General features: G+C 42.1%; 1 protein-coding gene across 1 annotated transcript; it reads right to left on the bottom strand.

The window, feature by feature from the left end:
* Window positions 1–4,898: 4,898 nt before the first annotated feature.
* Window positions 4,899–9,856, bottom strand: evx1 (even-skipped homeobox 1). Its single transcript, XM_035428604.1, has 3 exons — window positions 9,398–9,856; window positions 7,853–8,088; window positions 4,899–6,329 (listed from the first exon to the last, which is right to left on the bottom strand). The coding sequence occupies exons 1-3, from the start codon at window positions 9,768–9,770 to the stop codon at window positions 5,796–5,798; spliced, it is 1,143 nt and encodes a 380-aa protein (XP_035284495.1). The 5' UTR covers window positions 9,771–9,856; the 3' UTR covers window positions 4,899–5,795.
* Between the last annotated feature and the right edge of the window lie 14,543 nt (window positions 9,857–24,399).

Consider the following 24,399-nt stretch of genomic DNA (forward strand, 5'->3'; position numbering starts at 1 on the left):
GACCCCTCATCTGGAGGTGAATCTGTTTTTACATCCTCAATCATTTTACTCGTTTAACTACTCCAAATAGCCGCAGCCTGCAACCAAAGTCGTGGAAAGGTGAAACGGTAGCTTAGCCAACCCAAAGAGCTAAAACACATCTGCAAGTCAATGCCTGCAAAGGAATCATAATGGAGGCTATCGAAAGAAAGAACCTAAAAATCTAAGCAGAGCAGGTAGCCTTTACCTATCAAATTAAAATGTAAAGAGCTTTTTGCTTTCATTAGGGACGAATTGCTTTGCAGCGAATCTCGCCATCTAAACATATTTAATTGCACCCTGTTTTAATTGCACCTCTTTATTATAAAATCGAGTCATTGTATTGTAATAAAGATGTGTGGACCAGGGAAGCGCCCTGTGTTTTCAGAAATACCAGTTTGGCGCGTGACAAATCTTGGATTGATCCGCCCGTTCATGTTGGACAAACTCGGAAATTAAAACTGCAATCAACCCGCCTCGGCCAATTGCTTCCACTCACATCGGGTTTAGCACCAACACATTGCCAATTATGTTTACAAAGTAGACAGCCAAAATCGATATTTATAATACAGATCGTGGAACTGTTTATAAGCCGAGTATAAGGACACCGTGTGTTGGTGTCCGCAGTACCTACTATGTCTTTGCTTTATATAGTCTGTTTAATTTCTTGAGGCACGTTTAAAAAGAAATATGTTTGCAGATGTTTGATAAAGATAAAAGAAAGATATCCTTGTTGAAATCCAAATTTATTTTATTGCCATTAAACCTTTACAACAGGAGCCCGTCCTCGTACAGAAATAATTGAAAACCTGCCACACTGAATATTCGTAATTAATAATTGTGTGAAGTATACCCCGACCCCAAATGTATTGAAAGAAGTTAGCTGGTTTGATTTCCGTGCGAATTTCGTTTGAGATAGTTCAGAGGATAACCGGGTTTGGCCATGCACCGAATATTTTCTTTTTTATCAACGGAAAACACGTGCTAAAAAAGAAAGAGTCGCGTGAGTGTACAATAAATGTGCATCGAAACTTTTTACAAAAATCTGCATTAACACGTGACTCCTCTTTTGTGACAACGTCATTTAATCATGGAAAGTGCTGATATTTGACAGTTTTAAACAGAAGTCAAAATGTAAAATAACACGCAATAACGTGAAATGTATATTTCCCCCCCCCCCCTTGTTTTACAGTGGGTTAAAACTGTGAATAAAACCGTTGATCCTTCAGCTCTGCGCGAGTATTCTTAGGAAACTGATAAATATGTTTATATTATTTATTTATTTATTTTATTCGGTTTGAAATAGCCCGGGTCCACGTCAATGTCAATAACCGAAAATGGAGACAAACAGGCCTCAAGCGCGTCCCGCGCCTGCCGCGCGCTGTGGTGAATGCTCACCTTAGAGGTTCTGCTTTAAGAAAGTGCATTTGGAGATATTTATCCCGATGTGCCGCTTGTCAGAAACACTTTCCAATAGAGGCATTCAGGGGCCCGGGCCGTCTCCTGTGCACTATAAATAATGTTGATAAAGATGCCGCATACTATGACTTTCACACCACGCCCGATTGATTGAATGCGACCTCCAGTTCCAAGCGATATTGGACGGCTATTTAAACAGATGAAGGCCTAAATTGTCTCGCTTGTATGTGAATTAATTTCCCATTCATCATCATTAAGCTTTGATTGGTCCATTCACGCCTCCCGGCCTGCCTGAACGAAACGGGCTGTAAATTAGAATGTAACACAATTTAAACACCGCAGCATTAACCACGGGCCCCGCGAACAGCTGCGGAACACGCCCCTAACCAATCACGCCGTCACTTGCTCTCTGCCAGACAGGGAATTGCGGTTATGAACCAATTTCGCGAGTATGAATTAACACAACCCCAGGTAATTGCGCCCGCGTGCGTGATGTAATATCGCATCGTATTCCACGGCTGCAGACGCCACGCGCTGACTTTATCTGCTGGGTTACAGCGCGCGGCGGGCGATGGAGACTGCAGGCACACATGGATGCCCTGAATTTTCTGTCGACCAGTTAGTGCTGCGTTACATCTTCTGCAATTTCTGCTAACAAATGTACGAGTTTGGCGCTTCTGACGGGAGGAGGGGGAGGGGGCGGGGGCGGATAGCATATGACTACACGCATAGGAAGGCTTATAACCGGGGTACCCATCTGTACCTCATAAAATGAACATGCACCTTTCGTGCTCGTCCCAGGTGCGCCGCTCTGTGATGTTAGTCTGTGTCGTTGCCTACCCCCCTTTTCAAAGCACGATAAAATCTAGACGTTGGAACGAGTCACGAGTAACGGCGACGACTAGAATCGACGGAGTTGCAAAATTCGAATCTTAAAAGCACGTTCTTGTTATACGAATTGCCGGTTTTTATTAAACTTTTATTCGTCATAATGGCATCCATTGTTTGTTCATTCAGACTCTTGTCTGATTGCTAATCTTGCTAATATTCACGTTTGTATTGCGCTAAAAGGGACGGAGCGCGCGCCTGGCGGCCTTCCTCCCCTGAGGCATATTTAACAGCGTTGTACTTTTACCAACAAGGTACATAATCCAAGGTATGTCCCACTTTGGGTGCCTGCCATGTGCCGTTAGTGCTATATTCAAGGTAGCCTACACGCAAATGTACCTAAACTGGGGTGGTACCTTATTCGTCCATAAAATTGCGCACTATTGTCGACAATACATAATTCATTTGTACCTTTTTCGCTTGTTAAAGGTACTTATTAGTAACCAGATGGAACATTATTGTATTTATAGGCTGCGCATTTATGAAATTTGTTCCTCAAAGTACAAAAATGTACCTCCATTGTGCGTTTATTTCTGAGAGTGTATGTACCTGTTGGGTACAGAGTGTACCCTGTGAATGAAAGGTATTGGTCTGTCGCCTGCTGGATAAATTGTACATTGTAAAACAAAGATGGCGAATACACCGTAAACTAGATAAACAGGAATTATTCTACCTGAAAAATAAGCAAAACGGTAAATTTGAATATTTTTATACCAAAACTCATAGCACCATCCATGGATATATATAGCCAGAACAATTCCTTATATTTTGAAATACCGCTCGACCATTAGCCTATGACCCTACCCCCACCCCCTCCCAAAAAGGCATCTTCCCAATACGCGCCCGTAACCCCTTCTACCCCTTTCTGATGACATTCTGTAAATGTTTTTTCTTCATCAGCTTCTTCGTGACACGAGGCAGAAATACAGGCGCCTCTCGTGAGCCCAGCTTTATCAAAGCCCACGTGCTTAAACGGAACATTATTCCAAACACATGCATTTTAATCAGCGCGGTCACACTTACAAGAACACCAGTTAATAAGGCGATCAATCACGCGCGCGCGGGTGTTCCGGGGTCTCGAGGGCCAGTTGGGATGAGTCTTTACCCCAGTAACACATGATCATGAGACGGAAAAACGAAATTAACGAATGAAAGATAATTATACAGCTAATATCTGCATCTACCAATCTGTCCGACTTAGCCTCCAGAGAGCAACATTTTAGATTCAGTTGGAATAATTTTGTATTTAAAAATATAATTTTGGTAGGCATGTGAGCGTGTAATACTAATATGTGACGATGTAAGTTGAGGTTTTCCTCCTAGGGATTCGTCTGTAACAAGGCCTAAACGTTTGTTCCATGATCGGATAGTTCACTAAAAGAAAAATTGAGAGGTTGCAAACGAAAAAAAAGGAACTCTGTTTGACTTGGCTTTCTCCTCATTCAGCACCATGACTATGTCTTGTAACGTCTGAGAGTTTTGGGGAGCAGTTTAACGGACCGCCGCTGAAATAGCTTCATGAATCCACCCCTGTTATTTCCAGAAAGCTTCAATTTATAGAGAGAGCAGCTCAATTACCCAGAAAATTCAGCCAATTAACGTGCGTTGATTGGTGAGCGCGATGCATCATCGATCTTTTACATTCCAATATCTGCGCGAGACATCTAATTTTGCTCTATCTATTAACTGGTAACAGAGAAAATATGGCTTGTATTACCGCTGCCGGGGGACCACTTAACTGTCACAAACAATCTCGTGCTCAGATCAGAGAGCCGTGCGGCACCGCAGCGTTTTAATAGGGGGGGTGGGGGTGGGGGTGGGGGGGGGATCGAGTCAAGGGCTGACACCACTTAAGCCCGTTTTGATGCGTCTGTTATCTCGAGCTGAAGAGCACCCTCCCGCAACTGGCCATGCGTGAAACACCTGAATAAAACTGGGCCGCAAGGCCGAAGGGGCGGGTACGTTGCGAGAGACAGCTTGGCATGTTTTTACAAATTAGCGCCACAGTGAAAAGGTAACACTGGCTCGGTTTTTTTTTTAATGATCGAATTATCAACTCATGTTGTTTAAAATTAAATAAATCAACGTGCGTGAATTTTACTGCAGCATTTATGTTAGTGTGTCCACAGTTCTTATATTTATGCCGTTTTTGCATAGCAACAGCATCTTTAATATTTAAGGGAGTGAATATTATGGCCGCATTTTTTACGGGGAAAATATCTGCACCACCCCTGGTTATATTTTGATTCATACATCTGAAAACAATAGATGTGCGGTTTTTATTATTTAAAATGTTGTTTATTGCAAAATGTTAACAGATTTGAACAATTCCACAAGGTGAAGTTCAGTAAACATTGATCTAAGATGCACTAAATAGTTTCTGTCTCCTGTGAGTTTTGCAACGGTTTGCCGAAGATGGAAAATGCAGTTTTCTCATAATTAACGAATTTTCAAATGGAACAAAGCACTTTTGAAGAAAGCAAAAGATAAGGAAATGAAGGACTTCAAAAGAAATCCTTTTTTTTCTTATTTTTAATAATAAATATAAGGCTTAAGTCATCCATCATTATTAGTTTTCCTCATAAACAGTAGGCGGTGAAGGGGAGTTTTTGGGCCTGTTCTGCCGAAGGCGCGAGAAGACAGGCAGCTCGCGTTTGCCCCAATTTGCTGCGTGTGATTGTCCAATAGATCTCGCGCTCCCGTCAGCTAATCCGTTCCCATGGCGCCTTGTTACCGTTTGGCAGGAAGTCTCCACGCGCACAGTATTATCATTAATTCAACATTCAAAATTCCTCCTTACATATACATCACTCGCTAATTTTACCAGCATCTGCACATTTCAGCCGCGTGTACCGGGACAGGGGCTTTGGAGGAGAAATAATGAGCTTCCTCAGTCTGTTAACAAATTCCCTTGTTAAAAAGACAGAAGAAAAACATCATTTTAATGTAACTAACAATATATCTAGGCCAATTTGGACATGTGAAGAAACTACAAATAATGATAAAGCGTTAACATCATCCATCACGTCGATAAACGTCTGCCCGCTCTTTTCAGTCCAGTCCGATCGGTAAAAGATTATAGCTTCAAGATTTGGGCTAAATTTTGCTTTTCCTCCAATGTTTTTTTTTTCATTTGTTTTTTTAGCCAGGACGATTTTAGCGAAATCTCTACAGTTCACTGCGAATTCTGTTTTCGTCTTCGTAGATCTATAAATATTATTATCCGCTGGCAGGTGCCGCATTAGCTTATAGAACCGGAGAATTTCGAGTCCCGGCTCCAGTCCTGCGCTCTGGCAGGTGTCCGTCTCGCGCAGTTCCCGCTGTATTTCGCGCTCGTTCCGTTTCAGCGCCTCCCTCATGCGTGTAACCGAGTCCCGTTTGAGCAGTGCGGGCACAGCGCGATGCGCGGTCCTGGCTGCCCCGTCCTGGGTGCCCCGTCCTGGCTGCCCCGGGGGCCACAGCAGCCCCTTTTATCTGGTTAAAGGTACTTCCTCTCTCTGGTCCAAGGTGACAGGGGAGGGCTTGCTCAGCACGGCGGGGCTGAAGGTCAGGAAGGCCTCAGTCCTGCTGGAGGCGGGGCCTCCGAAGTCCGAGGCGGGCGGTCTGTGGGGCAGGCCGTTGGGCTGCCCCGCCCCGTGGCAGGCCAGGCAGGAGCAGGGCGCCCCCCCGGCCGCCAGGCCGTGCCCCGGGTACAGGGAGGGGTGCCGGAAGGCGCAGAGCAGCTCGGGACGGGGGTAGGGGTGGGACAGCACCCGGAAGGTGTCGAGGGGCCGGAGGGGCCCGCTGAAGGGGGCGGGCGAGGCGGTGCTGCCCCCCATGCCCAGGTGGGAGTAGTAGGGCAGGGGCAGGTGGGAGGGGAAGGGGTAGGGCAGGTTCCCCCCCCCTGCCGCCGCGGCCGCCGCGTGGCTCATCATGTAGGTGTAGAAGGCGGGGTCTGCGGGGTGGGGCCACGTCATCGCCAGCCGCTGCCGCTTGTCCTTCATCCGCCTGTTCTGGAACCACACCTACAAAATACACACACATTATATATTACACACATATATCACACCTACAAAATACACACACATTATATATTACACACATATATCACACCTACAAAATACACACACATTATATATTACACACATATACTATACACACCTACAAAATACACACACATTATATATTACACACATATATCACACCTACAAAATACACACACATTATATATTACACACATATATCACACCTACAAAATACACACACATTATATATTACACACATATATTACACCTACAAAATACACACACATTATATATTACACACATATATCACACCTACAAAATACACACACATTATATATTACACACATTACACCTACAAAATACATACACATTATATATTACATGCAATATACACACACATATTACACACACATACTATACACACACACCTACAAAATACATACATGTATATTACACACACACACACACACACACACACACATACACACACATATATGCTATACACACCTACAAAATACATACATGTATATTACACACACACACACACACACACACATACACACACATATATGCTATACACACCTACAAAATACATACACATTATAAATTACATGCAATATACACACACATATTACACACACATATACCATACACACCTACAAAATACATACATGTATATTACACACACACATATAGGCCTATTACACACACACACCTACAAAATACACACGCATATTACACATATATACTATACACACACCTACAAAATACCACACACACACACACACACATATATATTACACATCTACAAAATACATAAATATATTACATACATACTATTTACATATGCCTACAAAATACATACACATTATATATTATACACATACTATACATACCTACAAAATACCATACACACATATATTATACACACACACATACTATATACACACACCTACAAAACATACATACATATATATTATACATACACAAATATATTACACACCTACAAAACACCACACACATATTATACACACACCTACAAAACACCACATATATATTACACACACATCTACAACACATCACAGATATATTATACACACATTATGCTCACATACACTCCAACACCACACACACACGCACGCACACACACATATTATAGACACACACATTATATGCACACTGTGCTTTAAAGCCGTGTTTGTGTGGGATGGCGGCCCTTGTCAGCTGTGTGATAATAATCAATAGCATTTTTTTCTCTCGTGCTGCTCCTGTACAGAGGCCATTTTCGTCAATAAATCATGAAAATCAAGATAATAGGCCACATTTTCTCAGGGAAAATCCCTGCTTCATAAGAACAGTGGGAAATGTATTAAGCGCGAACTTAAATAAACTGTATCGTAATGATCGGATTAGATCCCGAGTGCAGGTTATATATGTTGGGTTGTTTCAGAGAACATTGCACATCAAAAGTAAATTATTTGGTACATCTGAGTGAGCTGTCGGAGGTGACGGCTCTCACCAACCTTGATTGTTGTTTCTGGTAAATTTAGAGCGGCCGCCAGCTCGCATCTCCTGGGTCTGGAGACGTAATTCTCCCGGTAGAATTCCTTCTCCAGGCGGGCTATCTGCTCCCGCGTGAAGGCCGTCCGGTACCGGCGCATCTGGTCCGCACCGTAGGAGAGCGAGCCCTGAGCCGCGCTCATTTTTCCCGAGTCCCCCCCGCAGTCATTACCGTGGCCGGGAGAATCCCCAGAGCGACCTGGAATCATTATAACAATAATATTTAACACAATAATATTAATATTAATACAAAATAATAATTACAATAATAATAATACGCGTACGACAACGAATCAATGTTCCCTCTTTAAAGTAAAATTATTGAGGGGGAAAAGAGGCTACATATAGACATTTATTTATTTGAAATTATATTTTATGTGTGATATATAAGTACTTAATAAATTGAATAATTCAAGGCGCGCTTTTCAGAAGGATACTGTGAAATGTGCTTTTAATTGTGCACTTGTTTCATTTTTTTAAAATGACCTTGCATTTACATAACTGACAAAAGAAAGATATGCTGACATCTTTCGAAATGCATACAAAAATTGCGTGAATAATGGTGACGTGTTTGCCTTATTAAAACGATGAATACTGTCAGTATGTGTGTTTAAATTAAGTAAAATTATTTATGTTCGAAAAATTACGAACAACCAAATGATACTCTACTGATTTTTTAAAAAGTAAATAGTAATCCTTTTTTTTTTTAAATGTGTGTGTATGTTATAAATATTAGTTATTTACTTGTATATATATTTATATATATATATATGAAATGTAGTAATTAATTTTAATTGTTGATAGGTGAGCAATATTTTCAGTGTCATTCAGTTGCAGAAACATTAGAACTTACTGGCATGTTCGTTTCGTCATAGATTAAACCTTGTAATACGTAGCAAAACGAAATGGTTCAAATAGCAAGAAAATGTTAATCTTTTTCCTTAAAATGCCGTCGTGCAGCTTTGTCTCAGGCGCGCGGGGTACTTCCGAGCTGGCGCCGGGACGCCGCGTGTAGAAGTCACACAGTAATTAAAAGCGGTGGTAAAGGTGTTATTGCTACCTGCAGCACAACACGATGCCCATTCTAAAAGCACTAGATTGTCTCCTTCAGCTGTGTGTTCGGAATATATATATATATATATCGCACATATATGCGCACAAAAATGATGTCTTACTACGCAAGGTTGTCTATTTGGTGCATCAGACTGCTGTAATTTTGTTAACTTATTCTTTGCGTAACTAAATATATTTATAGTAAATACCGTAGGCTACAGTAGAAGAGTCCGTGTGTTAAATATCATTGAATCCCGATGAATCAAAGATGATACGATCTGACACTATCGTCAGGTTTTATAATGGATGTCTTGCCTTGTCTTAGACGGGAGCGTACAAATGCCGTGATTGTGATAAGTTTTAATCCATTCATTCATTACTGAAACACGTCAGAACAGAGCGATTCGGAAGATACGACAGTAAATGTAAAATCCGGGGTAACATGTCCACCTCACCCTTTCCGTTGGGGTACTCCATGCTTTCTGGCGTGCAGCTGACATCAATTTCTTCGTAGAAATCGGACTCCGTGTCGGAGCTGCTGTGCTCTTTGTTGCGGAGTTCTGACCGAGCTCTCCCCGCAGCCGAGGGAACGCCGCCCGGGCTTATATTGCTGCAGGCGCCGCTGCGCGCGTCCTCCACCTCCCCGTCCGCTCTGTCTCGTGATAGAGGCGCCGACCTGGGGCTCCCGCAGTTTTTGTGGATCATCTTCTCCTGCGGTTCCTGAACAGGGCTCCCGACTGCTTCTGACAAATTGGCGCCTATCTTGCCAACCAGCGTGCCAAGTTGACCTCCCTCTATGAACATCACCATCTCCTTCCTGTTTTCCATTATGGACGCGGAGCGAGCGCCAAGTGCGGGAAAGGGCGAGCAGTTTTCAGCGGGAGCGCACGACGAAGCGGAGCGCGAGAGGCGACGTGCTGACCCTGCTGTGGGAGCGCTCCAGTGTGCAGCGCGAGCTCTGGGAGGGATCACCGTTGCCCTCTTCTCTCGAGCTGTCATTCTTAATAGGGCAGTCGTCATAATAGTACCCCCGGTGACGCCACTCATCGATTCAGAGCACATAAACAGAAAACAGCAACTACGTCGCTAAGACGAGGGGGGCTTGAGGCCGTAAAATAACCTCCACACGAAGTGTGTGAGGAAATTAGGAGGCAAAGCTGACGACGATATCACTAAAAGATACACGGTCATACGCATTGATATACCAAAATAACCACGTAGCCTATTAAAGTATTTCGAGCTAAAGTACTAGGTGCCCGTTTTGTAAAGTCAATGGATTATTATCGCAATAACTGAAGAAATTGTGAATGTATAACGGCCAACAATTCTGTTGTATTTGTGGTTGATTAATTAGCTCTGTTCACTCAACCGCTGTATCTACGCGGATTGGAACTTTATTGTGGGCTCTGTCTGTTTTCGGTTTAAGATGTGAACTAATAGCGGCCCCAGACATTGAAGTCCAATTAACATTTCCAGTGCTGTTGCATGTTGAAAATCCTGCGCTGGCAACTTACTTCAGAGCGCAATGCATTACGTACCATTTACCATATTTATTGAGTTCTCGTTTTCCGTTTAATGGAATGTGAATAACCCAATATTGATTTCAGCCGGTAACGGGACTTTTATATTAGGCCTACAAATAGTGTGGGTACCAAATCCAAATAAACAACTTAACGGATAGTTTTTTGAGCCATATCTCTCAGTGATCCGTAGGACATGTGCTTGTATTAAATGCAGGCTAATTAGTCTGTGTGACTGTGGAGGACGCGCATTTGAATCTGTAGGTGAAAGGCTGCCGGTCGGTCAGGAGTAGTGTTTGCTTTGCTTCTCGCCTCTGGTGGAGATGAGCCGAGTCTTTGTATAGTCGATGGACTATTGAGAGATAAGTCTTTGTAATTCGGTTGTCATCTCTATCGACGTCGCCGGCGAATGGGGAATAAGGCGGCTCTGAGCGACTGGTCTGCGGTCTACTCCGACAGCATACTAACAAAACAAACACTGAGAATTACACTTCACTTTCTATATGTGTAGTAAAATCTGCCGTATTGTGAGACAGACTAGAATTAAAAAATATTAACGGTACGATATGCCCCCCCCCCAAAAAAAAAAATCTAAAGTGGTTATAAATCGAGACTTCTCAAAGATAGTTTTTTTTATCACCACTTGCGAATGTATTACGTGTTCCTCACGGATCAGCACATTTATTCGATGGTTCCGCGCGTTAAAATCCCTGAACCTTTTTAACGGATTGTCCATCTCGTGCCTGGCTATTGGCTATAAATGTGCAACATTATAGCTCTCGTCTAGCTCGCGGTCATCGCCACCCCCTCGCGCTCTGTCTCTCTCTCTCTCTCTCTTTCTCTCCAAAGTGGTGTCAAGTAAAGCGGGTAAAGGTCAAGTCTTCGTGGGCAGAAGTCACAATAACAGGGTATTTGACATTTAATTAGATTTGTAGAAGTCTAACCAACAGCCTGGCCAATACGAAACAGCGTGTCAGAAGGGAAAAAATGTCATTCTTATCTCTTGGATGACTCAATTAATTCCCAGTTTAATTCTTGATTAATACTTTCAACATTCAGTGTTACCATGAAACAGGTATCCAGCAGTAAGACCGGTGGTAATTTTGAATTCCTCTTCATTGCCTTCCTTTTTTATTACTGTACAAACGCATTAAAGGCTTAAACTACAACTGCCAGGCGCGTAATTGAGGGTTCACAGATATGTATGAGAGTGCGCGTGTATGTATGTAGCCTATACCTTATCTATTGCGGTTTATGAGTTAGCCTATACGCATGTTTAAAATGATGAGTATGCTTGTGTGACCGTAAATGTATCCAGTATCCAGTTTGCGCATGCACTTTATGTTGAGAGAATTAGATGACACGATCATAATTGTACCGTTGGGAAATTGTATCAGATCTTCACTGCAGTATGAAACGCGTTATATAGACAATGCATTAGGTTAGAGCGAGAACCTGCCAGTTAACTTAGCGCGTGTGTTCGGTCGTCCCCGCTATACCGATAAAACGGGATTGGACGTGCAACGTGAAAGAGCTACTCGGGCTTGTCATGTTTTATATGAACAGTGAATTTACAGCAAATTTGTTCAGATTGATTTTTTTATTTGATTTATTAATTTATTTTACAAGGCCTTGCAAGAGGAAGAACAATAGCTAGGAGGGTTTTGAGGTATTTTAATTTTAATTGTTAAAAATTCCTAACTGATCTAGACAAGAATAGGGGAAAAACAACAAAGGAATGAACTAATCTGTATTTTAGAAAACGTAAAATCTAAAAATGTATTTGCAGCCTATGCATTTTTAACCAAGACATACATTAAATTAAAAAGCACAACGTTTTTTCTGGTCTGTGGGTTGCTCAGTGTACCCACTGTCCAAATTTAAGATGTTTTCTATGTATGTCTAATCTGAACAGCTGTTATACGTCACTGACGAGGGCACTAAATACGTATGTATGTATATTAACCAAGATCATTATATATTATACGATTATCAGCAGAGCTCCAATTATTATAACAAAGTTATCATAATATAATGGTGGAAAATTTATCATTCGTGTACATTAACATATTAATTTACAGCTAAATCAATTTTTAGGGAAGAGTTCAGCTTTGGAAGGCAAACATAAAATATGAAAAATACATTTAATTAGACTAAAGTTTAAAAATAATTATTTAAACATCAGAAGGGAAACTATTAAATGGATAACGAGTTTTCATATTTGGAAAAAATATTACGTTACGGGCTGTTGGAAACTGTGTTTAAAATAAGGTCAGAGCATCATAGATTTCTCAAAATACCCCGTTTTCACACCGAATTATCTCGCGGGCGCTCTGGTGGCGGCGGATGATAATTGCGCGTGCTTGGTTACATCCGGTGTTCGGTGTTCTTGGGGCAGAGGCTGTCCGCGTGTCTTTGATGTTTTTCTACTGAGCAGAACGAACATGCCCAGCCAGCTGATGAGAACAGATCGTTTAGCCCAGAGTGAAACTAATAATAAAAAAGACACTGCCAATCATGTTCATTTTGTGGCAGCTTCAGTTTAAACGTTTCATGTCAGCTACAGAGTTTATGATACATTATGCTATTCTTTGTACTAAACGTAATTAATTTATTATTATTATTATTATTATTATTATTATTATTATTATATTATTATCTTGCGTTTCAGACCCGTGGATAACTATTTACGTGGCGACCTGGCAAACAGTCAGGAGGGACGCAGAGCAGCTATATACCCTCTATTTGCTCTCCGTTCTGTTGAAACCTTCCGCTCTAAATTAGTCCTGGATCCTCATCTTACCAGTTATCGCAAAGAGAAATGAGACTTAATTTCATCTGTACTCAACACCATGGAAGATTAACTAACCGAAGCAATTAACGCTGATGAAATTGTATCTGGACTATCTGGCACAAATAAAGACATTGAAATAGGTGAAACTGGTCGTCATTATTATTGTTAGAATAATAATAATAGTAATAATAATAATAATAATGCAGTCTACTCCTTTTTATGTTTCATCTGCTTTTCGTCTGCAAGATAAGAAGATAAGGAGATGCGAGGTCACTTGTCTTATGCTTCAGCGTCCGTTAGGCCGGTTGTTTATGATACTCCTTTCCTGCCGCTTTCACGGGGCGCCGTGCTGGACGGTGACGTCATCGACCCCCCCCCCCCCCTCACACACACACACACACACACACACAGTGTATTCGAGTGACGTTTCTTGCCTCTCGCTGGAAAATTGCTGTCCTCGTGCGCCCTCACCTGTTGGCAAGAGGAAATGACACAGTCTTCGCGAGTGTAACGCACGTAAGAGGAATGCCGCTCGCTCTCACAGTCCCCGGATTGTATGCCATTTCTTTTAAGAAGCCTACATACTGCACGCCTTGCTCCTATTCAACAATAAACACGCCGCTATTAGTTTGCTTATTACACAATTCATCTCCTTGCAGACTGCCCGCCTCCGTAAACATACTTTTAACTTTTCCCACAGTCCGTCTTTGTAATGGCAATAAAAAGTGGTCCCTCCTATTTGACAAGTAGCTCTTTAGTCTTGCAATGGCGTCATAAAAACGGCGGCTAATTTAGCTAATTAAAACTCAGGGAGGAGACAGGCTTAAGTGGCTCTTCGCCGGAAAATTTTACTTTGTGCCATTTTCAGAAAACACTGTGGCTCCAGGTAAGAAGCGCGCGTGGGCCTTCCGTCTCTACGGGTAACGGTCTTTCAGTTGACTGCTGCTAGTTACACAAGGTCTGCTCAGGATTAAGTATATGAAAATAGCAGTTGCTTATTGGTCAGTTGTTTATAGGTTATGTTGACACGGATTTGAATAAAAACATTTTTTTTATAAATGTATTGCAACCTCTGTCATGTTCATGACACATTGCCAGTAAAATGATATTCCTGATTATAATATAAGTTTAACTATACTGCGTATATAATTTTACATTTTGCATTCAGAAAGAAGAACTCACTAAGCGTTAGAATATTGCGCGATTGTGCGTGTGACTCCCCTTACAACGCTGAAATGCTTGGAAGTGAATCATGGTTTCTAAAACGAGAAACTAATACGCTGTTCTTTATTTTTGTCTATCTATTCTTACACAGGAAGAACTACTCCCCTGTGGTTTGACATGGATATCCCCATTCCCCATTATATATATATATATTTTTTAAAGGACACAGTTATGTTGTGATGGCAAAGCAGGTTGGCCGCATAGGGTGATGCCTGTCTGAGCACGCGCGTGTCTTTGGGGTGAAGTATGCAGGTTATGCTTGCTCTTATCAAAGTGAAACTTCCATGTACACGCTGGTGCTCCCTTGTGTGGGACACATGGGGTAAAGGTTCGGTGAAAACCCAAAGGCAGCTTCTCCATGTCTAAATGTGCTGCACAGCGCCTGTCAGACTGGCCTGGGCTCTGGAACAGGGCATCGGGACACTCTGGAAGTGGGCCCTGCAGGATCCCTGTCTGTCCCATGCACCGGGACACTCTGGTACTGGGCCCTGCAGGATCCCTGTCTGTCCCATGCATCAGGACACTCTGGAACTGGGCCCTGCAGGATCCCTGTCTGTCCCATGCATCGGGACACTCTGGAACTGGGCCCTGTTCTGTTTTTAATTCTCCCCTCAGTGGAAATGGCTTGCCTGAGTGAGGGGTAAGCAGCTGGTCTCGTAACCTAAAGGACACAGGTTCGATTCCCGCAGCGATTCCTGCCGTTGTACCCTTGAGAATGGTACTAACCTGCATTGCTTCAGTATCCAGCTGTATAAATGCGGTGTAAATGCTGTGTAAAGGTTGTGTAAGTCGCTCTGGATAAGAGCGTCTGCTAAATGCCTGTAATGTAATGTAATGGTGTGCCTGAGTGGACGGCTTGTTTGGCCTGTTGTACTCAGTACGGCTGATGTCTGTAGTACAGTGCAGTGTCTGATTAGTGTGGGAGATCTCAGCTGGTTTCCGATCCTTACGAGCGTTTGTGACTCTGAATCTCACACAAGCTGTGCATCTGCCCATGTGACGTAACCCGACCAATCTGAATGAGCCATCCTCACCTGATCTGATCCCTACACACAAGCCCATGAGGTTTCTGCTGTTGGTACTCTCATGATGGAAGTGATCATCGTCCATGTGTCTACTGTGAGAATTTCTGAATATAACTACCGATCCATTTCAAAGGGCACTTAAACCAATTTGCTGAACAGGTGCTGTGACATGGTCTCTGTTCATTTGATCTTGATTCTGTGGTCCTTATTTCTGATATTGGTGTCACCTGGGGACACTTTGCCCATATGAAGAGTAGGTTTTTTGGGAAAAAGTTTTTTTTGCTCAAAAATTTAAGTCAGTGTTCTAGAACTCCATTTCTTCAAGTACCAGCAGTGATTGCCACATCAGCATTAGAATGTTCATTTATGTTCATTTATGAACATTCTGATCACATATTTGTGACCTCACACCTTTAAGGGTTAAATCTGCTTTTTAATTGGCTGCCCGTTTAGCCACACCCACTCACCCTTTTGCCTATTTTGAGCCGCAAGTTTGTGACATTTAACCCATTGATGGCCAGGTTATTCAGAATGTCTCTTCAAAATTCCAAGTCAGTGTGTTCTAGAACTCCCATTGCTGTCAGTTACCAGCAGTGATTGTTACATGTAAGTGTTAAAATGTTAACCTAAAAAGGTTAAAACTCCCTTTGGATCCAAGGTGCTGCTGCTCAATATGCACTTACACTGAAAGAGTAATTGCACTCACTGTTTCAGCCTGGCTAGGGCTTCTACACAGTTCTGAAAAATGTGTCCTGGGGTGGGTGGAGTAGGTGTGTCCATCTTATTTGCATAAATTTGTATATGCAAATGTTTTGTACATCGTAGGCTCATGAAACACAGATCAAACCGTAACACGAGGTGTTGCAGCTCAAATCCCCTCACATATTTTCAGAAACATATTTTAGTAGACCGTGAAGGTGGAATATGAGAGAGCTTATGAACTGGGCTGCCATGTTGCTTCGGTTTGAAAAGCGTTGGGCCGAGACCAATCTAGCCAATCGGGTGCCGGCAGCATTCCATTGTAAACGGACGGATTTGTGGGTGGCCGCAATTTTGACGGGTTATCTTGATTGACATGATTGATGTAGTAGTATCTCCAAAGAAATATTAATATATCATGATACGTGAACGAAGTTATGGCTGGTTGTGTTGCTTTGATAGTTAGTGATTAGTAATCCTTGTATGGTTTTTGAGTGTAAACACTGTGTATTTTCTGGTAATGGAAGAGGTCATATCTGCTCACCCAGGTCATAGGCCAGGACCGGGAGTAAATTTGTGCCACATTGTGATTATGAAAGTTTGTTTTTAATGCTCCCAACACTGACCTGTATTGTAGAATTCCTGTTTGGTATCATAGTTACACCCGGGGCAATGGCCTGTCAGCTTGCTTCAGCTTGGAGTTCATCTTGACAGGTAGTGCTTCATTAATTCAAAGCTCTTCCAGGCCTCGTCAACATGGCCGACGGCCGTTATTCAGCAGATGCGAGCACTCCGAGGCCTCGCCCGTCAGTCAGGTGATGTCATCCTGTTTGTGCATTCTCTGGCAGGCTGCGCGTCGACATTTAGCTTAATTTCGTAATGTTCTCAAAAGGAATCTCTGTGTCCTCGAGCCGACTCTGTAGAATGGCGTCTCCTGTGCGATTGGGTCAGCCCCTGCGCAGCGAGGTGGGAAACCCCAGAGCACGAGGCAGAGCTGCGTTAATTAAATGGAGCCAGGGCTGCTCTCTGTAAAGGCTTCTCATAAAAAAGAGAAGCAACAGGATCAAACGTTGATCCCCTGCTGAGAGCAGACGTCTTCCTCACAAAGATCTCGATTCATTAAAGTTGATTCAACTGCTGAATTAAATTCAGGCTATGAGCTGGGCATTTGGCCTGGGCACGCTTCACTTTCAGAAATCACCTGAAAAAGGTCAGAGGTGACTGAGCTGATCTTTCCACCCTTTCTTCCATTATGTGTTAAATATCACCCTCTGAAAATAGTACCGGTCTATAATTCATTTGAGATGAGCAGTGTAATTGAGAGAGCATTGCTGTTTCCTGTTACACTGCCACCTAAGGTTTGGAGGAGTAATTGCAGTCAGTTTATGTGTGAATCGATGTCGCGGAAATGAGATGGGAGCGTAAAACAGACGTTGAACATAGTGGATCACCAGTTTGTGAATACTTATTTAGATTTAAATACATTTACAAATGTATAATAACATTTGGCAGCATATTAAAATAAACTTCCGTTCCCTCTTTTATGGAATAAGTGCTCATCTTTACTATTGCGATGGTCACTGAAACGAGGACTAGGTTGTTTTGTCAACCTAATGAAGCCCGACAGTGGTCTCCCATCCCGTGGTCAGCAAAAACAGAACGTTCCATGTTTCCGGGTTGGTGGAATTACACATAAAGGCTTTGCGTCAGTCGCTGGACAATTGTACACATACTCATCAACATCTTTCAGTGACAACTTTCAAACCAAAGTTCTATATGGTGAATGTCCTGTTATGCCAAATTAAATAAATTATACATTGAACTCTCTTTAATACCTCATCTTATATGTGCTTATTATCTGTCTTCGATCAGGGGCTGACAGTGCCCACCCATGCGCTTACGCATGTTACCCAAGTGCGCTAATGGAAGAGAGCAGGTTTGTGTTTCGTTGCGCGTGAGAAGTTTAAATGTCCCGAGACTAATTGCTATTACTGAAAATAGGTTACCCCGTACGTGGCTTTGTTACAAGTTGTATGTGCATTTATTTCCCACTCGTCCAAAACGGTTTGCCCTGCCAACTCAGCCATATTTGTTTTATAAAATCAACCAGTTCAATATGTTTTAGTGTCCAAAATCAGTCTTGTGTTGTCATTAAACTTTTTTTTTTTTAATTAGGCCTACGTTGAATGGTAAAGGGTCATTTTGTTTTAGTCATATAATTATTGTGCAAAAAAAGAAATTATCCAAAAAAAAGAAGCTGCTTTCATTTATCCATTACTGATTGTCGTCTTGTTTTAGAAGCATAGACATTGTGTTACAGTATTGTTTCCAGACTTAGTTTCGTTTTTTTTTTTTGGCTTGTACTTTGAATGCCAATTGAAACATGAAGGCCTGTTGAATATCTAATATCCTATATCCTATTGAACATGCTTATTTGATGAATATATTGTTTCCCCCACAAACATGATATGGCCGTTGGGCTTAATTAAGATTTTGTAAATGAAAGGATCTTACATAAAATAAGAATGAAGGACTGCCCATCTGTTATAGCTACTCCCGCCCCCTCAAAGCGATCCTGTTCATCTCGCTAAAATGGAGGGGGTATACCTTTTTTGTTATCAAACATTACCTGCAAGCTATAGTGTTTGCTTAGCAAACGATGGGGACGTCTATTCCCCGGTCCACAGGCGCCTCCTTTGCTCGCGAGACCGAAACTCTTTCGGTGCAGAAGCCATCTCGTGACTCACTCACAAAATGAGCTGACAAGATCTGTTTGCTGACAGTATCAACCGACATGACGCCCCCCAGTCCTGGTATTTTGTTTCAAATTGTGATATATGCGGACATGATAGAAGCTTCAAAACTGTTATAAAATGTGCCGACTTTGTTACCCTGTAGCCTACATGTCTACAAGCTTTTTCTTGACATGTATTTGCCTTGTAATGCAATTGCTGAGCAGGAGATAATGGAAGGCTTTGACCCACCCCGTTTATCGGCAGTACGGCCCACAATCCTGGCGCCTGTTTTAGATTTTAGTGCGCAGAAGTGCAAACAGAGGAACCAGACCGCTGTTTGCTGAAGGCTTGTAGTCGTTTCTGCTGTGTGGGCGGATCAAAGGTTTGATGTAATCAGAGCCCTGTGCGCGCGCGCCTCTGTGGAGTTTACCATTCCAACTTGAACTTGAACATGATGCGCGCGCAGTGAACTCTTTTTTTTTTGTTTGTTTTTGTTGTTGTTGTTACAAAACAACGTAAATCTTATCTTTGCACGCGGTTAAACGGTGTTGTAAATGCCATGTTAAAGTGTAGACCTATAGGGTATACGCACTGGCAGGACAGTCTCTAATGCAAAGTAATATGATTACGTAATAGTGTCTGTGACGGATCCCGCGTGGTGAGCACTGCTGCTGGTCCGCGTGCCTCCTTCCCATCGTCTTCCTTTTAAGTCTGTGCATCAACCGCACTGATCTTGGCGCCCGGACAGGAAGTGTGACCTGCCAGTCGCAAAGACATAGCCCATACGTCGCTCAGGACTTCGCCACACGCGCAGTCGGACGCCGTGAAGGCTCGGAGAATGAGCTCGCTCCCGAGGAGCAGATTTGTAATCGGTAGACACCTAGCGGAAGCAGTCGGCCATTACACGCTATACACGGGACAGCATCTCGGAGTCCGCGTACTCATTGTTCATCTGGACCAGACCCGAGTGCTTGCACCTGTTTGCTCTATGTGACTCATAATGAAAAACCGCGAATAATGAACATATTATTATTAATAATATTTATATCACAGTTAGGCTGGATAAAATATTTTGGGCCTCTTATTTTCAGTGTAGTTTTGTGGAAAAAGGACCATGGGGGCAGCTGTCGGTGAATTGAGTTTCTTCGGCACTCGCGACGTGACGAAAGTAAATATCATGGGTCTTATTATTTCCCGTAGCAAAGATGCAATTGTGAACTTTAAATTAGACACGATTTACGGGTATAACGTTTAACCCATGTCAGCCTTTATACACTAGGACACATATCAAAGATATAGCCTACTGCGTGTGGGACCGTACCAGTTGATTAACCTTTGGCATTGATTTCTACACATCCCAGTGTAATCCAAATACAAATTGCGTGACACCGTTGTTGTTGGAAGCGAAGTTGAATTCGTTTCTTTCCCTGTAGGCCCGTACAAGATATAGGCTAATGACAACGGCCTGACTCCATCGTGCCGCATCGCGCGCTGGAACGAACTTAAAACGAACTTTTGTGTCAGTTTGAAATGAAACGAAACCTGTTACACTTTGGATAAAGTGTCCCTCCCGTGCTGCAACCGGAACACGTATGATTTCTGCGTCGCGGCAGTGACCTGTGTGTTTAAAGAAACTCCGTTTTATTATCGGTCTGTCGGTCTACGCGAAAAATATGAAATGTGGGCACTTTTGATAAACACCCTTCCAATAGATTTAACTTTTGTTTGTTCTGTTTTTTCTGTGGCCACCAATGCTGACTTTTGTGAATTTGTTTTATTTTAAGGTTTCTTTCTTCTGCTTTAATTTTAGGACGCAAATCCTAGTTTATGAACTGCTCTCGAATATGAATGACATTCCGAGGTTAATAATAAAACCCTTGCATTTATAGGCCTATATTTAGACTGTGAAAATGTGACACAAGCGCTCCGAACTCAGTATGCTATATGCAACGGCCTTTCTATGACCGATTGTTTACGCATATTAAGTCCATAATTATACTTAAAATATCACAATGTGCTCTGTTCAGGTTGGCAGCGGGAATTTCATGAGTTGGCATTAAATTAAAACATGTTTCCGCGTGTCTCGGGCGCTGTGTTTCCGGACAGGAAGTCTAAAGTGGCTGCTTGTTTTAACGTTTTTGGAATGTAAGCAGACGGGAAAAGGCGGTGTGTGTTAGGCCGTCCTTCCAGCGGCGCCATTAAGGGAGACCTCAACCAATTTCGTTTGCAGAATTCGTAAAATTGTTCCCTTTGAAACAGTCCAACGAACCGCTTCAGCCTTGATCTGTGTCACGCGCTGACTTCTGTCAATTTTTTTAATGTTGCCACTGTTCTTTAGTTAAAATTATGCTTCATTTATGCATCAATATTGTGCCACGATCTTATTATTGCGTTATGTTTTTATTTTATTTTTTATATATAATTTCTGAACAGCTCGAGCCAATATGGATGCGAAAATACTGGAAAAAACGGTTCCACATATGTTAGGCAGGCAGGATTTAAGGACCTAAACTAGTCCTTAAATTAAAATGATCTTTCAGTGCATCTAGGGTACATAATACAAAATGTTTTGCATTCATTTCCCTTGGGTTTTTAAAAACTCTTCAAACAGTCGGCGAAGGAAAAATGTTAACTGAATGCTGCATAGTCGTGATGGGGGACATTCGGACAATTCAGTCCAGAAATATTTGAACCGCTGTATTTTCAGAAGAAATTAATTTTCCCGGACCGCAGGTCCGTGTGGATTGAATTCGAATTCCGTAGGGAGCCAGGAACCAGTATTGGCGTCACATGCCGCTCGCGCCTTAAAAATGCGTCTTTTAAGGGAAAAAGTTTTGTTTAGTGATCAAAGGGCTGCGCTTTGGGTCCTGGCTCGCGCTAATGGGTGGGAACGCAAAGGACGGACACGAGGATTTATGTTACCCAACGTAAGATGTGCACTTCAGCTAAACAAATGCTGTGATTTATAATTTCGTTCACTTAAATTAACTACCAGTGTCCACTTAAAATCTACTTAGGAGCCATGTGCACATTCGCGTAATCAGTGGTGACCACTTCAAGAAACATCTGAAAAAAATAATAAATAAAATTAATTAATTTCAGCTATATAGACTGGATAACACCCAGTTAAACACAGAATTACCAGTCATGACTTTACCATAATAACCCAATAAAGAATAAAGAAGTTAGGACATTATTGCTTTTTGTAACTTAACATGGTCCGTTTTATGTAAATTAATTTCAGTAACTTAACGCTTTGCGGTAGACCCCAAACGGACTTCAAAAATTTAAATCTAATTGGTGTAATTGGAATTGAAGTCGTATCACTGGTGTGTGTGTGTGTGTTTGTGCGTGTGTGTGATATTCGTGGACCAGTTGATGTTTTTATAGGAAGGCTTCAAAAGGTTTATTGGTCGGAGAAATGCTGCAATGTATTAACACACACCAGTGCTTTTTCCAGCGTCTCGCTCTGGGTATTAGCAGCTCGCGGCTTTAAGAGCGCATGCGAGTAGACCAGTTGGCCGCCGTATGTTCATGCATGGACGCGTGTGTGCGCGGCCGTGTTTCTGTGCGACATTAACATTTTTATTCTGATATGGCGAAAACAGGAATCAAGCTTTTTTATTTTTATTTTTTAAAGCGGCGCTTGATCAGCTAATTGACCGTGGCACCATTGTGCACTGGAGCAACTGGGCTCATAATCCTCACGCGCCCCCACCCCTCTCGTGCTGACAGCTCTCGTTTGTCCCGATTTGGGTCCGTGTGGAAGGGGCTCACTCGTTCCTCTCTGGGTTTAATTCCATTTCATGGACATTTGGGTGACGGTTTTGTATTTAGGTTTTATATTTTGGGTTTGACCTGTAACGACTTGGTCGGCCTACTTTGGGGCTTAGTGAGACAGTAGGCTCGTTGTTACCGCGCCATTTTGTGTGATTGATTGGCAGTTCTTTGCTGTCTGTGGCAGCTCAGTCCCTCTCTGGTCGCTCCTGTGTGACTCTTTCTGCCAGAAATGTAAACATATGTGCGTACCATGTCGCCTATTTCTAAATAGCATTTGTAGGCATGTATTAAGATGAAACATGATTTGTTTATCTTATCCATTTACCCTTGCGATGGTGAAGAGTGACCATGCTACTGTGATATGCAAGAATTTCAATCTGTGTCCTGCGCTCTGTGTCTTCCTGCCTCGAGGCCTCTGCTCGCTTCTTACCTGTCTCGAGACCGAACTGGGCCCCTGTCCAAGATAACCCAAAATCGCTGCATTAAGATTTAGAATCCACCCGAATCTTTTTCGTATTGACTATTTTGATATGCAGAACCAGCTCACTGTTCCTCGGGTTGTCGTGGTTTGCATTATGCCAACGTAACTCACGTTAAGTAGATTTCAAATAATTACTTTAAGTTTAATGTATCAAGATGATAAGTGATCTAATTTGATCTTTATGTCTGTAGACCCGTTAGCTTGCAGTGTGAATGTGCTGCAACCTCTGGACCCGAACTGTTTTGATATATATATATATATATGTGTGTGTGTGTGTGTGCGTGTGAGTGTGAGAGAGTGTGTGTATTCCCTGAATTCACTATTTTCCTCTGCATGAGGATGAAGGGCGAAATGTATTTATATAGACTGAATACACGCCCGTCTTCTCTTTAGTGTAATAGGAAAAGGTCCGTTTGTCGTGAAATTTGACGTCTGGAATCGTATATACATGAAGCCAAGAACAGTAAAACTTATCTCTAAACTTACTATATTTACAAAACGAACATGCATGTTATAATATAATGTAATGTAATATAATACCCGCTTATCAACTTGGTTGCTGTCGTAAGCATTAATTAATTTATTTCTAAAGGCGTTTCATAAATAGTTCAGTTATTTCGATAAGACCGTACAGGAAAATGTTCGGTGTTAAAGTACATTTTACAGCGTACATGTGGTTCTATTGGTCTTATTTAACCACTGTTAGAGTTTAATTAATTTGCACATATTGTTGTTTACTCGCGTCCGATAGACTGCATCAAACGGTTTCTTGGTTATTATTATTCTACATATTACTAAACATGGGAAAGCTTTTGAGCGCATTATAGAAACAAAATATTTTAACTAAGTGGAGGTTTATATTTCAGAGCGCAGTCCGCGCTTGCTGATAAATATAAACCGCAATTCTAAGAGGGAATCGGCATAATATCAAAAATTTTGAATAATAAGAATGAAGAAATCCTTGGAATTAGGACTGCCCTGTCTTGGCGCGTTTAAAACGTTGCCTCAAACGCATGTAAATTATGTTGTCCATGTATATATGTATATTGTGTGTGTAAGAGAGTAATATTATATAAAGCAGTCAACAAGGAATTAAAACTGGCTTTTGCTTCACTTTCGCCCTAAACCGTTTAGTTCAGTTTCCAGTGATGGGTGCTAAAACCTCTCCTTCGTTCGGGTTTCGGAATCCCTACATCGGC

The sequence above is a fragment of the Anguilla anguilla genome, chromosome 8 (assembly GCF_013347855.1).
Source record: "Anguilla anguilla isolate fAngAng1 chromosome 8, fAngAng1.pri, whole genome shotgun sequence".
Lineage (NCBI taxonomy): Eukaryota > Metazoa > Chordata > Actinopteri > Anguilliformes > Anguillidae > Anguilla > Anguilla anguilla.